The sequence below is a fragment of the Myodes glareolus genome, chromosome 14 (genome assembly GCF_982192425.1).
Source record: "Myodes glareolus chromosome 14, mMyoGla1.1, whole genome shotgun sequence".
Classification (NCBI taxonomy): Eukaryota; Metazoa; Chordata; class Mammalia; order Rodentia; family Cricetidae; genus Myodes; species Myodes glareolus.
In genome coordinates this window covers 40,800,894-40,818,135 of record NC_142039.1, presented here as the reverse complement: position 1 = coordinate 40,818,135, position 17,242 = coordinate 40,800,894, and the positions used below count along the sequence as shown (strand labels likewise).

The following is a 17,242-nucleotide window of genomic DNA, read 5'->3' as shown; positions in this document are numbered from 1 at the left end:
CTCAGACTCCTCTTTTGACTATGAGGAAGAAGTTTTCTTCTAACAGACCTCAACAAAGATGCACACCCTCTGCCTTTTTATATAGTACTTCATACCACAAGAGTGATTGAGCTAATGTGAGACACTCCCTTTAGGGCTAAAAGGAGAAATGGGAAGAGGTGTCCAAAGCAGATTATGAGGCAGGGGTCCATCCCTAAAGACTGTAAGCACGTGAATGCTAATTTAGTTACCAAACAAATAAATCACTCTCTAAGAAGACCCTGTGTGTCTAGAAGTACCCTATCTTGGTCTTGGAGAAAGCAGGGACACAAGGAACATACCTCAACATAATAAAGGCAATATACAGCAAGCCAACAGTCAATATCAAACTAAATGGAGAGAAACTCCCAGTGATCCCACTGAAATCGGAAATAAGACAAGGTTGTCCACTCTCTCCATATTTATTCAATATAGTTCTTGAGGTCTTAGCTAGCACAATAAAACAACAAAAGGAGATCAAGGGGATACAAATTGGAAAAGAAGAAGTCAAACTCTCACTATTTGCTGATGATATGTTAGTTTACATAAGTGACTACAAAAATTCTACCAAGGAACAACTCATAAACACTTTCAGTAATGTAGTAGGATACAAGATTAATTAAAAGAAATCAGTAGTCCTCCTGTACACAGATGATAAGTGGGCTGAGAAAGAAATCGGAGAAAATCACCTTTCACAATAGCCACAAATAGCATAAAATATATCAGAGTAATTCTAACCAAAAAAGTGGATGACTTGTATCACAAGAGCTATAAATCTTTGAAGAAAGAAATTGAAGAGGACACCAGAAAGTGGAAAAATCTCCCATGCTCTTGGGTAGGTAGAATTAACATAATAAAAATGGCAATTTCCCCAAAAGCAATCTACAGATTCAATGCAGTACCCATCAAAATCCCAGCAAAATTTTCCACAGACCTCGAAAGAACGGTACTCAACTTCATATGGAAAAAACAAAACACCCAGGATAGCCAAAACAACCCTGTACAATAAAAGAACTTCTGGAAGCATCACAATCCCTGACTTCAAACTCTACTACAGAGCTACAGTACTGAAAACAGCTTGGTATTGGCATAAGAACAGACAGGAGGACCAATGGAACCGAATTGAAGATCTGGATATTAATCCACACACTTTCGAACACCTGATTTTTGACAAAGGAGCAAAAAATAGCAAAAGGAAAAATAAAGCATATTTAACAAATGGTGCTGGCATAACTGCATATCAACATGTAGATGAATGCAAATAGATCCATATCTATCACTATGCACAAAACTCAAGTCCAAATGGATCAAAGACCTCAACATAGAGCCAACCACTCTGAACCTCATAAAAGAAAAAGTGGGAAGTACACTTGAGTGCATTGGTACAGGGAACCACTTCCTAAACATAACCCCAGCAGCACAGACACTGAGAGAAACAATTAATAAATGGGACCTCCTGAAACTGAAAAGCTTCTGTAAGCAAAGGACACAGTCAACAAGACAAAATGACAGCCTACAGAATGGGAAAAGATCTTTACCTACCCCACATCAGGCAGAGGTCTGATCTCCAAAATATACAAAGAACTCAAGAAATTGGTACTCAAAAGAACAAATAATCTAATAAAAAAGTGGAGTGCAGACCTAAACAGAAATCTCTCAACAGAGGAATCTAAAATGGCTGAAAGACACTTAAAGAAATATTCAACATCCTTAGTCATTAGAGAGATGCAAATCAAGACAACTCTGAGATTCCATCTTACACCTGTAAGAATGGCCAAGATCAAAAACACTGATGACAACTTATGCTGGAGAGGTTGTGGGGTAAAGGGAACACTTCTGCATTGCTGGTGGGAGTGCAAGCTGGTACAAACCCTTTGGATATCAATCAGTATGGTGATTTCTCAGAAATTTGGGAAAAAAGCTTCCTCAAGACCCAGTATTACCACTTTTGGGTATAAATCCAAAGGATGCTCAGTCGTGCCACAAGGACATGTGCTCAGCTATGTTCATAGCAGCTTTGTTTGTCATAGCCAGAACCTGGAGACAGCTTAAATGCCCCTTGATCGAAGAATGGATAAGAAAAATGTGGTACATTTACACAATGGAGTACTACACAGCAGAAAAAAAATAATATCTTGAAATTTGCAGACAAATGGATAGAGCTAGACAACATCATATTGAGTCAGATAACCCAGACACAGAAAGACAATTATCACATGTACTCACTCATAAGTGACTTTTAGACATAAAGCAAAGAAAAGCAGCCTACAATCCAAAATCCAAGAGAACCTATACAACAATGAGGGCCCTAAGAGAGACATACATGGATCTAATCTACATGAGAAGTAGAAAAAGACAAGATCTCATGAGTAAATTGGGAGCATGGGGACCTTGGGAGAGAATTGAAGGGGAGGGGAGAGACAACGGGGGGGGGGGCGGGAGCAGGAAAAAATGTAGAGCTCAATAAAATCAATAATAAAAAAAGAAGTGCCTTTTCTCTAGTCCCTCTTCATCAAAACATACTTTATTATGGGATCTTTAACACAGGTGTTTCTCAAATATCTAGTTTAATTTTAAACGGAGACATGCAGAATTTCAGACCCAATCCTGGAACGCTTTCCCTAGTTTCAACTCAGGACTTTCACAGTTGCCTGAGGAATACAGAGCTCTTGTTCCCTCCCAGACTGTGTGGCGACCGCGCAACACAAGGCAAGGCCCCATGAACGTCCTAGTCTCTCTGGAATTAAGTACTTTGGTTTCTCCAGTTTTTGCTTGACCGAACCAAAGCAGAAGAAAAAACGCAGCTTTGGGGGATCCCATTTGCCGCCGGGGCTCCACGTCTTCCTAGGGAGTTTTCTTTCACGTGGACAGGGAATGGCTTTGAAGCCCCGCAGATAGCATCCACCTATTGGATTGCGAAGGCTGTACTAGCTAGCCGCTTGGTGGGAAGACTGGAAGATGTGCAGCTCTCCGAGTCTCCACTATCCTTTCGCCTCGGCTTCAGAGTCGCAGTCACGGCATCCGTGGTTGAACACTGGGCGCCTGCACAGCACCACCGTAAGAGCCCACTCCGGCGGGGTGGGGCGGGGTGAGGGCTACGGTGAATGCATGCCCGCTGTGCATCCATACTGTGGTCTAGCAAACGTTGAATGTTGCACGTAGGACGTATAACGAGTGACCGGAAGTGTTTTGCGAATGCTCCAGTGGCGCAATCGGTTAGCGCGCGGTACTTATACAGCAGTGTGTGCGCGAGAGCGATGCCGAGGTTGTGAGTTCGAGCCTCACCTGGAGCATTGTTTTCAAGTTTGAGGCAGGATCTTCCAAACACTCTCCTTCTCCTCAAGTTCTTTAACCTAGTTTAGAATCTGCCTATACTGGCTTTGCTGTGTTGCTTAGCAATTGGACCTCTGCCTTTCCTCCTTTGCTTTCACGCTCTGGCTGGGGAGAAATACAACAGTATTTTATGGTAGCAGCTTGGGCTTCACTTTTTTTTTTTTCTAGCGCAAACAAACAAACAAACAAAAATCACATGATAGCGGTGGTGGAATGGGAAGATAGAGTCTGTTTTCGAACTTCCTGGAAATGTTGAATTAGTTTTAGATTACCTAGTAACAGGCTTCTTTCCTGCTTTTGTAAATCTAATCAGGTTCGTTTTAATGTTGTGATACATTAGAACCTTAGGACAAAATGTACTGTAGTTGTGCCTAGCATTTGAGATGTTAAGGATCGCCACTTCTAGATCAGCCGAAGGTACATAGCAAAATCCTGATTATTTTTTTAATCACTGGAGAAAAACAATTGCGGTGTATATACCTTTAGTTCAGGCAGAGTGAAAGGAAAATGCACTGGCTGCACTTAACATGCACTCCAGCAGGCACCTAATAGACCATCTCGGCAGATCAGGATAAAGCGGCAGAGAGCAGCTAACAACAGTCAGAACTGCCTAAGCAATTAACATCATGGAGTCAAGCACCACGGTGGAGCCTATGCAGGAGGAGAGGATGAAATCTACCCAATAAGAGGGAAGGAAGCCGGTTATACGGGCGAGAACAGTCTGCGTTGTTCCGATTTCTGGACAGGAGTTGTTTACATAAGTGGAGCTGTGAAGTCAGAGGAAGCACTTGTGACCTGGTTATTATGACGTCATAATGTTGCTAGCGCTACTTTTAGAACTGTTTTTTGGTACCAGCTGCACAAGACAGTTCCGAATGGTGCACAATTTTTGACAACACTCTGACCAGACCTCCTCAAAACACTCAGAGACTATTTACAACTTTCTCACACCAAATGTTAATATTGGAATTTTACCATCATTTACTTTCACAGGACCCCCTAAGAAAAACGTCGCCCCCATGACAGCTGGAAGCAATTTTAGAGGACGATGTCTCCTCTCCCAGTAGAGTTTGCCCTCAGGTTTAGGGACATCATTTAGGGGTTGGTTATAATTGATATAGGGATGAGGGGATGGGGAAGGTATTTTATAGGCTCAGGGGTGTTTATTATTATTATTGTAGAAAAAAAGAGGGATTAATTGGTGATGGGATATTGGTATTTGTGAGTTATTGTTTTTAGAAAATTGTATTGGTGTTGATTCTTGTACATTGATATATTGAATATTGTATGTGAGTATGCGTCTACCTCTATTTATTGTATGTAAGTATACTTCTACCTCTATTTGTATTGATATATATATAAATATATTTATCATATTGCAGTATACATTTCTACCTCTGATTAAGATATTTATACATTGTTTATGTGATGATATACATTGTTTACATTTGGAGGTCATTGTCCTCGTTCATTGCACAGTTGTTTATTCTCTTAATCTTCAAGATAGATCAATATCGAGAATTATAAATCAATGGTCATATATGTTTGTCATATTTATATTTAGGCTAGTCAGGTTCTTTAGATACATAGAGATTACATTTAGTATAGATAGTATAATCTTCAACCTCTTCAAAGAGCTGTGAAAAATAGCCTTTAATTTAACCTAGAATTTCATGCTAACGAGACACAATCACTCCTGGCATCACCACTCTACTCCTGGGAGAACGTTGAGCACCAAAGACACTCCACTTGGAGCTTGTCTTCTTCTTGGCAGAACTGGTCTTTGGGCAAAGAAAAAGTCCATACCTCGACCACTGACAGAATTACAGAATATCCGTAAATGGATTAAAGCAGGATGGTCTTATCTTGCCAAGACAGGGTAAGAGAGTTCTAAAAGGTTCCTTGCCTTTGAAAATGGCATGTCAGTTAGGTTAGGCCTTAGCCAAAGTTAGTTGACTCAACATTGCAAACGAGACATTGGGTGATTGCCCAGGTTGTCTCTTTCATTTGTTGCACATTTCGGAAGTTTCCCGCTTATACTTCCGGGCTGCTTAAGTAAAACTATTTCCCTTCTCAGATCTTTGATGGAGTTGAAGATTAGATAGTTGTAGTTTCCATCTACATTATTTAGACTCCTTGAAATAGAATGTTTAGTAAAACTTTTGTTATATGTTTCTTACTTAATACTGTTGTTTGTAATTTTATATTTGGTATCTTTTCTTACTGTATATAGTTGCATTGGGTTTAGTTCAATCTTGTTTAGACAAAGGGGGAGATGATGGGGAATCTCAGCCAATCACATTCTGTTTAAGGAGTGTCCCCCTGGGGCCACACAAAACACATAAAAGATCGAAGTGCCTTGCCACTCCCTCTTTTTGGTTCCCTGTTCACCTGGTGTTTGTGGGATCTCTGGTTGTGTATGTTTTTTCCCTTTTATTAAAAGCTAAATCTTTTTGTATTGAGTTGGCCTGGTTAATTATCGATCGACCACGCCCCTTCAGAAGCCGGTCGTACGGGCAAGAACAGTCTGCGTTGTTCTGATTTCTGGACAGGAGTTGTTTACGTAAGTGGAGTTGTGAAGTCAGAGGAAGCACTTGTGATGTCTGTAAATACGGAGTGCCATGGGCCCACTGCTCCTTCAAACTCTGAAAGATGACATTTCAAAGAACCACAAGAGAGAGGAAAAGCCATTTAATTATGTGTCAGAATGGTAGTGTTTAACAATGTCCACTATTTACTCCAACTCCATGTCTGCTCTTGCTGTTGTAGCAAAGCAAGGTGGAGCTTAGCAGAGAATTAAAGACATGAAAGAGCTTGCCGTTGACGTCTGTGGTTTGAACTTTGTCCACAGGGTTGCCCTAGGACTGATGGTGACAGCCTGGACCACACAGAGGAGAAAGGAGGAGCGGTTGGGAAGGCCCTGGGTCATCTTTCTCCCTGGGCCATCTTTCTCAGACAAACCACAACTTTACAACTGACACCACTGTGGTGGTTTCATTAAGAATGGCCTCCATAGTCTCATATATTTGAATGTTTGGTCACCAGGGAGCGGCAACATTTGGAAGCCTCGTAAGGGTTAGGAGGTGTGGTCTTGTTGAAAGAAGTGTATCACTGGGGGTGGACTTTGAGTTTTCAAAAGTCTGTGTAAGAGTAGAGTCTCTGTCTCTGCTTGAGGATCAGGATGTAGCTCTCAGCTATTTAAAACTTTCTCTCCTAATAGGTACCTTGGTCATGGTGTATCTTCATAGCAAAAGTACAGCGACTAAGGCAATCAATCACTCAGGAAGTTTCTGAAATAAAACATCGTGTCATTGAATAACAATCATAATAGAAAAAGCCACGTGGGTGAGGATAAGGTCCATGAGAAAAGTATGTGTATGACAAACATTTGGATAGTCTCCACACCTCCAGGTCTACTACGAGACAGGGCGATTGTTTGTATAATGTTATTCCACATTGTCTTCTGACTTTACACAGCCTAGGGAACTCATCTGAGAAACACATGGAGAAATTTCTGTCCATTCTGATGAAAAGAATGACGTCTGAAGTAAATGTCAATGGTTTTCTCCTGCCAGGGACCTTACCTTATTTTTTTGCATTTTTTTTCTACTTGTTTTGTTTCCACTGACACCTCAGACAGGCAGCTAGTGATACGCACAGTTTGCACACAAATTCCACGCTAATGCACCTGTCTGCCTTTCCAGAAGACCTTTCTTTCTTTTCATTTCTAAAACTCCTGGTGGCTCTTTTCCCAGACAAATAGGAAGTCGAGAGTAGCTTAGTGATGGCTCTGAGCAGCATCCCCAGGACCAGGGGAGGAGACGCCCCCTCCTCTTTCCACTACTTGTACCAACAAATGACTTCATGCTCTTAGAGCCTACTGATGCACCCCTCCCGCCCCTTATGTTACACACATCCATACCCGAATGATTGTTGAATTCAAAAAGAGTTATTTCTCAAAAAAAAAATTGTTCGGTTAAATGGAACGGTTTTCTAGGGGAAATCATATGCCACCTTTCTTTCCTTAGCCCTTTGGCTATAAATGACACAGAGGTTAGAGAGGCAGAAAAGTAGACAAGTCCAGGCTGCTGTCCTCCAGATGGTAATAATGTGGTGGTAAACTTTGTTCTGCCAATGTTAGACCTGGGTAAAATCATAAGGTTCAGACTAAGAACAAGGCACATGGAAAAAACTCACCTTCAATATGAACTCTTCCACAATGAAGCATGAGGAAAGGGCTCCCAGGGCAGACACTGGTCTTTTGGAGACTTGACAAGGAATAATTTGCTGATTATTTTTTTTATGAAAGTACATTTCTTTTAAAAAGCTTTCAGGTATATCACATACAAGCAAGGAAGTTTACCTTAAAATATCAAGTATCACATTCATTGCCTACTCACATAATAATAATAATAATGATAATTTTTGTTTTTTCCAAGACAGGCATTCTCTATGTCATCCTGACTGTCCTGGAACTCTATAGATCAGGCTGGCTTCAAAGTCAGATATCCTACCTACCTACCTTCCTCTGCCTCCTGAGTGCTGGGATTAAAGGCATGCACCACCATTCCCAGCTTGTAATTAATTCTTTTTCCTTCTTTTTGTATAATGTCCCTGTTATTTATGTGACAGAAAATGAAAACTTAACAAAAATGTACATTGAAAACATGAGAGTAAGAAAAGTATTAATATATATTTAAATCAAAAATTTTCAATGTAAAAATACAAGCAGTGTTTGCTTACAATTAATTCTTAAAGCAGCATTTGACTTTGTTTACAAACGCAGCAGGTAATAAAACCTACATCTTCGACTGCCTATAGCTTCCAGCACAAACTCAAACTGAGATTCAGGAAGCTTAACAAGGTACAGACAGCAGCACACAAGGAGATTGTCATTATTCAGCACACAGAACATCACAATCTCAATCAATTGTTACAGGGAACCTTGATACTGCTCTGCTGGGAAGTCAGGTTAACTTAAGGTAGCAAGTTAGCGTCTGTTCATTGGCGACAGACTGTGACAGCTCCTCCAGCAGCGCACAGAGGGCTATGTATTTTAAAGTTGGTTCAGGTTAGTCATGGTCTCATCAGAAATCCCCCAGCCCTCACACTGTGAATGTGATCAGTTTCTGAACGGCATCTTCTCTCCCCATTCTTCACTTCCTCTATTGTAGTCACAATGAGCCTTTGAAGCAGAAACCTCTTCCGTTTACTTTATCTCTCGTGAAACACACAGCGCGTCACATGTCCATCATAATTCTGATTTGTTCTTCACAGTTTGGCGTCTTCTCTTTATCAATGGTGTTGCTTTAACTTCCGTACAATGGCTGCGCCTTAACTTACTGCTATTCCAGCCAGCAGTTCCAACTTGGCAGTTACCGGCTCCTTCTCTAGCAGTGGCCTGGTGGCTCAGGCCATAGCCTGGAGGAAATTCTGTTCCTGCAATCACAGGCTCTGCCACTGACGCTAAAAGTAGCTTTAATTATATCTCTATCATTCTGCTTATAAATAAGACTCAAGAGTCAAAGGCTGGGTTGAAAACCTGCTAGCTCAGAGAGGCTGGGCGGCAACTAGATAACCTTCTCTCCTTTGAAAGACCAGTGCTTCTGCTTTGCCAAACCAGATTTCCAGGAAGCTTACAAACAGATTCTACTTTACCATTCCACCATGTGACTTTTTGTTTATGCTGGAAAAAAAATAGTGACGCCGAACCTCTGTCATAATCCTCGCATATTCTTCCCTAAGTCAGAACATGAGGAAGGTAGAAAAGGCAGAGGTCCATCATAATTATTGGTTGTTGCTGGATTCTAAAATTGCTAAGCAACCAAGCTGATTCTAAACCAGGTTAAAGAGATCCTGAAAGGGAGGAGGTGGGGTTGTACCTCAAATTTGAAAACAATGCTCCAGGTGAGGCTCGAACTCACAACCTCGGCATCGCTCTCATGCACACACTGTTGTATAAATACTGTGTGCTAACCGATTGTGTCACTAGAGCATCCACAACAGACTTCTGGTCACTCATTTGTAAGCGCCCCTTTGCTTATAGAGTCTAAAGGATATATGACATCTACTTGTCTTAGTTCTTATATTGCTGTGAAGACACGCTATGAGCAAGGCAGTCCGTTTAAAAGGAAGTATTTGACTGGGGATATGTTTTACAGTTTTAGAGGGATAGTCCATTATCATTATCGTGGGGATGTGGAGGGAACATGGTGGCTGAAGGTACTCTGTCCAGGTCAAACGTGGTGAGCATGGCTCTGGCAGGCCTTGCCCTTCTCCCCCATTCTCCCTGCCTTGCTAAAAACCACTAATTACATTCCTAAAACTAGCCAGCAAGGCCTGCTTTCTTATTTGGGTACTTCTTCCTCCTGAGGCTGACTACCAAGGTCCAGTCATCAAAGTACTGAAGTCCAGCAATCCAAAGCTTTCCTGGCTCACCTAATTAACATGCCCAATTAAAATGAAACACCTCATCCTAACACAGGGTTTTCCTGGTATATTTATAAACTGTCATTTTCTTAAGTGGCATATCTGTCTCCTCTCTATCCAGAGACACTCCTTTGTTCCACTCTGGGACAGATACCCCTGCTCCCTTTCCCTTGTTCCCTTCCACTTCTCCCTTGCCCTCTATTTTCTGTCTTTGTCTCTTATCCTGGCCCTCTGTCCCTCTGGGACAAATAAATCTCCTTTGTGCTGAGAACTGGGCCTGGTGGATCCCGAGCTGATGGTTTTCCTTTCAGTGACACTTTGGCACTGGGGCCATAGCTGAGAGCTACATCCTCATCTGGAGGCCCGGAGGTGGGGGACTGAGAAAGTTATGAGCTTTGAAACCTCTAGGCCTGCCCCAGTGACAAGTTCCTTCAACAAGGTCACAGCTTCTAATCCTTCTCAAATAGTGCCAGTCTCTGGCGACTCAGCATTCAAATATGGGGACCTATGGGGGCCATTCTTATCCAATTCACCACATTATTACATAATAAATATCCAAATTTTCTAACCACTGTTTTTGAGCCCCATGGTTGGAAATGAAATTGTTTGGATTCTTGTTTATCCTTTCTATGGCCAGTCTCAGGATGGATGAATAGAACCTAAATGCTTTTCTAACTCGTTCCTTCTTTTGTTATTTCTTTCTATCATATTCTCATCTAATTCCAAATATAGGGGCTAAACAGATTCATCTTCCATATGCCCCATGCACAGACACTTGGGGGATCTGTTGCTTCAAGTTCTTTAACATCTCAAACTGTAGGGATGTTTCAACTTCTACTGTGTGTCTAATTTTATATTGTTAAAATCATTTATTCATTTTATGTGCATGTATGCACATATGCTGGCACAAACATGTGTGATGGCATGTGTGTGTGTGTGTGTGTGTGTGTGTGTGTGTGTGAAGTTGAAGGATAATCCACAGGAATTGGTTCTGTCTTTCTACCATGCAGTTCCAGGGAAGGAACTCAGGTTGTCAGCTAGGCAGCAGGTGCTTTTCCTTGCTGAGCAGTCTCTGTTCCTCTAGTTTGATTAGTTTCCCTGCTGTCTTTTAAACATAATGACTTCTAAGGTTGCCTTTTCCTTCCAAGTTGTATATCTTTGTTTCATAGTCTTAATATTTCCTGGGGTATATTTGAATCCCAAACTAATTCTGTGCTTTAATATTAAGTGGCATTTTTAGGTTTTAATATTATGCCAAGCTGTTTGGTTTTTCCAGTTGCGGTCTATACTGGCTAGTTTTATGTCAACTTGACACAGTTAGAGCCATCACAGGGGAGGGAGCCTCAACTGAGAAAATGCCTCCATAAGACATTTCTTAGTTAGTGGTAAATGGGAGAAAGCCCAGCCCATTGTGGGTGGTGCCATCTCTGTACTGGTGGTTCTGGGTTCTATAGGAAAGCAGGCTGAGGAAGTCAACGAGGAACAAGCCAGTAAGTAGCACACCTCCATGGCCTCTGCATCAGCTCCTGCCTCCAGGTTCCTGCCCTCAATTCTTTTGATGATTGTAGGGCCATATTTCTACATTGTATGGTGGCCAGACTCTCAGGCCATAGTTTGCACCTGGCCTCACAGAAGGTGGCCACCCAGCCTTTCCAGACAAACAGTCGCCATCCCAAAGAGTCAGGAGTTGCTACCGTCATTCTGCTCCATCTTTATAGTTATGGAGATCACCTGGGAAGAGGTGTTGGCTCAGTCTAGTGACAGAGCAGCCATAGCTGTGGACTTCACCTAAGTTTCACCACCCAGTAAACAGAATGCTAATGAACTTCCCCCTCAGTTTACCTTTTGGTATAAAAGCTGTTTGGATAATAAATGCTGGTGATCTTTGGGATTTGAATGAACCCTGGGACTCCTTTCTGATATCGCTGTGTGAACTGTGCCTCAGTTATTCCCACGCCTCTACACTGGTCCAAGAGATAATGTATGTTGGGGCTGGACCCTGACAGATGATGGACTTTTATCTGGAACTGTGAATAAAATAAACCTTTCCTCCCAAAGTTGTTTTGGTCATGGCGTTTCATCACAGCAATAGTAACCCTAGCTAAGATCCCAGCCCAACAATTAGAACGGAACCATTCAGATGTCCAAAAGAGTCTATTGTTGAAATAAAACCAGATACTCTACTGGGTGTAGCCAGGAGAGTGTCCTCATGAAGCTGTGGAGCCCATTTTCACAGCTTCACCTGAGATTCCAGTCTCCACTTCTTCCTGCCTTAGCTGCTTATTGACTGAGGGTTTTACCCTATTTGGGGTGAATCCGTTTTTGTTTTTGTTTGTTTGTTTTTTTTTTTTAATTTGAAGGTCATGATAACTGGCAAGCTCTGAATCCACGTCTTCATATTTCTGACTATATGGAGGAACCAGCCACAAACAGGGTTCACCAATGGAGGCGATTACAGCGGATGGAACAAATAAAGAGACTCACAGTCAGACACGAAGCAGAGAATAAGAGACTCTGGAACATTCAACCCTAAATGGGATTTCTCCACTAAATCCCTCCTCTCAGACTTTAGGGAACCTTGATGAAGGGAAGCAGAATGAATGTGAGAGTCAGAGGGGGCAGAGGACACCAAGAATACAAAGCCTTCTACATCAGCATGATCAAAGCTCACATGAACTCAGAGACAGACTGAGGCAGCATGCGCAGGGCCTGAATGGGTCTGCATCATGTCTTCTGCATTCATATTACGTTATCCATTTCAGTGTTTCATGGGATTCCCGAGAGTACAAACGAGTGGGTCTCTGACTCTTGTGCCTTATGTCGGGCTCATTTCCTTCTGTTGGTTTGTCTCATCTAACTTGGATGTGATAGCTTTTGTTTTGTCTTATTTTATTTTATTTCCTTATGTTTGAAAAAGAATGAATAAATAAATGAGGGTCTAACCACGCGGATGAGGGTTAACAGATGAACTATCATTTGTTCCTGCCGGGAGGTGAAGAAATGGTTTTCGTCAAGGGACAGGAAGGAGCCACGTCAGGGCTGGTTTTGTGCTCAGGAGTGGCTAGGCTTTTTTGTTTTGTTTTGCTTTTTTGGGGTGTGTGTGTGTGTGTGTGTGTGTGTGTGTGTGTGTGTGTGTGTTTGGTTTGTTTCTTGAGAAAGAACTTAAGTTGAGGTGGTTAGGTGAGGAACCAGCCCTACTCCACTTTGTTCCCGGGAACCATTTTAAGTCTGTAGCAAAGTTAAGCCTGTTGACTGTAAAACTTGTGTGTCTGTGTTTCAGAGCTTGGCTGTGCCCTACCCCATAACCATGAAACGTTCTGTAACACACATTCTAAGATTTCCTCAACTGCTTTGTGAAATTTTAACTTCCTGGTCTCTCTGCTTTAACCATGCTGCCTTGAAACATCCCCCACCTTGAGGTTTTGCCCTATAAACGAGGTATGGAAAATTGAATCAGATCTGGTCTTACGAACCCTGCCTTAGGGGAGACAGTGTTGACTTGGCTCTGATGTGTCCACAAATAAATTTGCTTTAATATGGTTGTGATTTGGGTCATGGTCTTTCTCCTCGTTGTCTGTGAGATTATCATAGGGAAGAGGAAAGGTTCTGGAGGAACTTGGAGGGGTGGAAGAATATGATCAAAGTATATTTAAATTTGGCATTTTTTGTTTGTTTTTTGAGATAGGGTTTCCTGTGTGTAGTTTTGACTTTCCTGGAACTCACTCTGTAGACCAGGTTGACCTAGAACTTGTAGAGATCCCCCTGCTTCTGCCTCCCAGAGAATTGTTTTAAATAATAAAAAATTTAAAACAACAACAACAAAATCAAAACCCAAAACCATATGCAGGTAGTTTCTGAGGGCTGTAGGCTGCACACCACACACTGAAGATTTCATTCTCTTTTGTATTTAGGTTTCACTTATTCGTAAAATCGTGTGGTATTTGTCTACATGCAGCTGACGTATTCCATTTAGTATAATGTCCACAGGTCCATGCTAGTGATGAGCAATACATTCAGCATAAGGAAATGATGAGGTTATTTATACTAATCCATCTGTCAAATCTGTGATTTGTCTGAAGGGTGTTATTGAATCCCATTTTCAGTTTGGCTTCACTACCCTATACTCATTTAGAAGCTTCATCATGTATTAAAATTTTAATTTATGTTTAATCAATTTTTTTCTGAACACACTTTAACTTTTAGAGAGAAATTGAATAGAGCACTTTTGTGTGCCACTTAAGTCCAGGCCATCCATGGTCATGCTGTGTCAACAATTATATATCTCTTGTCTATCTTTTAAAAAAAATTTTAAAGATTGTTTTAAAGCCCCCACGTATATTCTTAATGTTGAGCAATCTCTTAATTATTCAGATTAAATGTAGCTTCACTTACTCCTTCTCCATGATCTTATATTACTTATTTTTGAGTCAAATTACACAGACTGAGTTAGAAAGTGATTTATATCAATTATTAGAGAAAGACTTTCACAAAAGAGCTGCGAGACTAAGGTAAGCAATGAATGTTAACTCCAAACAAGTCACATTTACATAAGAAAGACAAAGAGCAGGAGGGATGCTCAGAGACCTGCTCATCTTGCAGTGGACCTGTTTCCTCAACATCCACATCATAGGTGTCATGACTGCCTGTAGCTCTAACTTCCAGGAACCCAATGTTCTCTCTTTTAATTTGTTGGCACCTGTTAAAAATGAGGCATAAGCTCATATAGAGACATAGGTACAAATAAATATTTATATTACAAAACAAACTATTTATAAGTTAAAGCACAGAGTAATGCCGATCACTTAAAAGTTTTGTATAATACTGTGTAACCAAGCAAAAAAAAAAGATATATATTCATCATTATAAAGTAAATTCATAATGCACTCAAATATTTATAGGCATTCTAGCCAGATATGACTGATAAGTTTTAAAAAATTAAGCCATAAACCTATCAACAGTTTAATGTTCAGTGATTATATCAATAAGTATTTTTCAGAATGGGTCTATCAGAGTCTTAGAACCATGTCAACTTCTTGTTGTGTAAATCTAAGAAATCAAGCAGAAAATCCTTCATTTAAATGGATGTAGAATCAGATCCTTTCGCAGCTCTTTGGTGACAAACAGCTGGATAGTGTTGTGGGAAACAACCAGGGCACTGACAAAGGGCAGCTGCAAACAAGCTTCAGTCTGCTTCACTCACACTACTTATTCATCTCACAAAAAGGAAATTCACATTTTTAATCAACATAGAAACTATAGACACTATAATGTGAAAGTTTACTGTGAATTTGTTTTCTAGTTTATTCCATGTCTGCAGTCTTTATTCCTGGAGAACATTTATGAATTTACACCAATGAAATGTTTCAGGGCATTTAGTTTCTGTGACTGGGGCACTGATTGGGCTTCTCTGAAGTCAATGCAGAGTACATGTAATTCTTTCACAATTCTATGAAATCTTTTCTATGGATGGATGCTTACAGACAGTTTGAAGTATCCCAAAATAGCCTTGTGGTACTACCATTTAGCAAGCACAGCGTCAGGTGCAAGAAAAAGAATTTCTTGGACCAAACATGTTAAAATCATGGTGAATTGTGATTCAATCCACCAAATTCTTCTGCATACTTCCAGTCATGGTAGGTGTGAAATGAGTTCTACAAATTCTAATGAAAGCTACTTTCTCAGTGCTGGAGAGATAGCTCAGTAGTTAAGAGTGCTGGTTGGTCTTCCAGAGCAGCCAGATTCAATTTCTAGCAGTCATAATTTGTTTTAGAGACATCTATTTAACTTCAGTCAATCACATGGCATTTGATGTTTTTTTTCCCCAGAAACTGAAGATTCCAGGCATGCATGTGCTGCACAGATATAATTGCATGCAAAGTATTCATACACAATAAATGAATACAAATATAGGAAAGTTAAAAAGAAAACCTAAATACCTTCAATAAGATGGCAATGCAGAAAATGAGGTTTCTATGTCACTATAATTTGTTATGGTCTCCCTCACTCTCTCCACTCAAGGCTCCAAGTCACCAGGAAGATTGAGAATAAACACATGATTAAACTACTTTGTAAAACTTTGTCTACTGACAATATTGCAGGACTGAGATCTTTTTCACACTAATTGAACAGATAAAAGAGAGAGAAATTTTCTCCTCCTGAGCATGCAGTAGTCCTCAGGCAGAAGCCCATTCCTGTGAACCAGCACAAGGGGGCTAAATGTTGCATAACCCAGAGTCATAAATACTTGAATATTTACCATCAAGGAATTGTCCACTAAAGAGAGACTTAAAAATAGAGAAACAACACAATCTGTCCAATAGAAGAAAACAAAACAGATCATCAGAAGGAGGACACTCTGAGCAGCTCTCAGCTCAGGGGGAGTTCTGTAGAGACACTTGGAGTTCTGAAGGTAGAGGACATGCTGGTGGTGCTTATGGAGAAGAAGTACCATGTAGCCACTGGCCCCTCCCATGGCTCCCTGAAACACAGCATCTCTCAGCACCATGAGAGGGAAAACAATCCATTTTGTTTTCTGACTTTCTTGTATAAAATAACAGTTACTGTCACTCTTTAACTGTGATATATTCAGGCTTGTACTTGTGATGGAAAGGATTAGTTTCATACCTATTAAAGCACTGAGCACCCAAAATAATGAAAAGAATGGAAAGATGTACCATGCAGACTTTGGTCTGAGCCTCTTCCACTGGGATGCTCCTGGACTGATGATGATGGCCTGGACCACAGTGAGGAGACTGCTGGTGCAGATGGAGACACCACGGGCCACCCTCTCCAGGTAAACAATAATCTTACATCCTATGGCATCTACATAGCTTATTAAACCAAAATCTGCCATTGTCTTTGGCAATCCTTTCGCAAGAAGGATTATGATGCTTGTAAAAGCCAAGTGGATGAGAATAAGGTGTATGGGTTTCTTCTTGGAGCTTCCCCACCAACTGAACATATAATTCACAGAAATAGAAATGTTCCCCAGAGTGCCAAGCACAATCATGAAGAGGAAAGTTGCTTCCTTAATAAATTTCAAAACCATTTCTTCTTTCCTAGGTAGAAAAACTTGTTCAAGGAATGCAAATGCTTGTTCAAGAAAGCGTCAGTAATGTTAGACATGGACCTGAAAAGCACATTTTACATAATAGTATTTTCTAGTGTACAAGAGGCAGCGGTGGACACATGTAATGTTGCAGATTAGGTTCTTGACATGCCTCCTTTTTTCCCCACCGCGGACCCTGGCATATTGTGTGTGCTCTAACGAGTGAGTTTGGTAACTGCTTTTCAAAATTTAAAGTTTTAAAGATATTTTATTTTTGAGCTCTACACTAGCAAAATCGACTTGTTGAAGCTGTGTGTGTGTGTGTGTGTTTCTCTTTGCATGCGTGGATTATCTTAGTTAACTTTCAGCATAGGTGAATTGAACTCCAAGATTCTCCAACCAAAATTTCTTCCT

General features: G+C 40.8%; 1 protein-coding gene and 1 non-coding gene across 2 annotated transcripts; one reads left to right on the top strand and one right to left on the bottom strand.

The window, feature by feature from the left end:
* Positions 1-2,923: 2,923 nt before the first annotated feature.
* Positions 2,924-16,922, bottom strand: LOC125396291 (vomeronasal type-1 receptor 4-like). The gene is made up of 3 exons (XM_048428136.3): positions 15,946-16,922; positions 6,693-6,764; positions 2,924-3,303 (listed from the first exon to the last, which is right to left on the bottom strand). Exons 1-3 carry the CDS (start codon positions 16,826-16,828, stop codon positions 2,924-2,926), a joined length of 1,335 nt encoding a protein of 444 aa, XP_048284093.3. The 5' UTR covers positions 16,829-16,922.
* Positions 3,216-3,311, top strand: Trnai-uau (transfer RNA isoleucine (anticodon UAU)). Its single transcript has 2 exons — positions 3,216-3,253; positions 3,276-3,311. It is a non-coding gene; the product is annotated as a tRNA-Ile (tRNA).
* Positions 16,923-17,242: the final 320 nt, after the last annotated feature.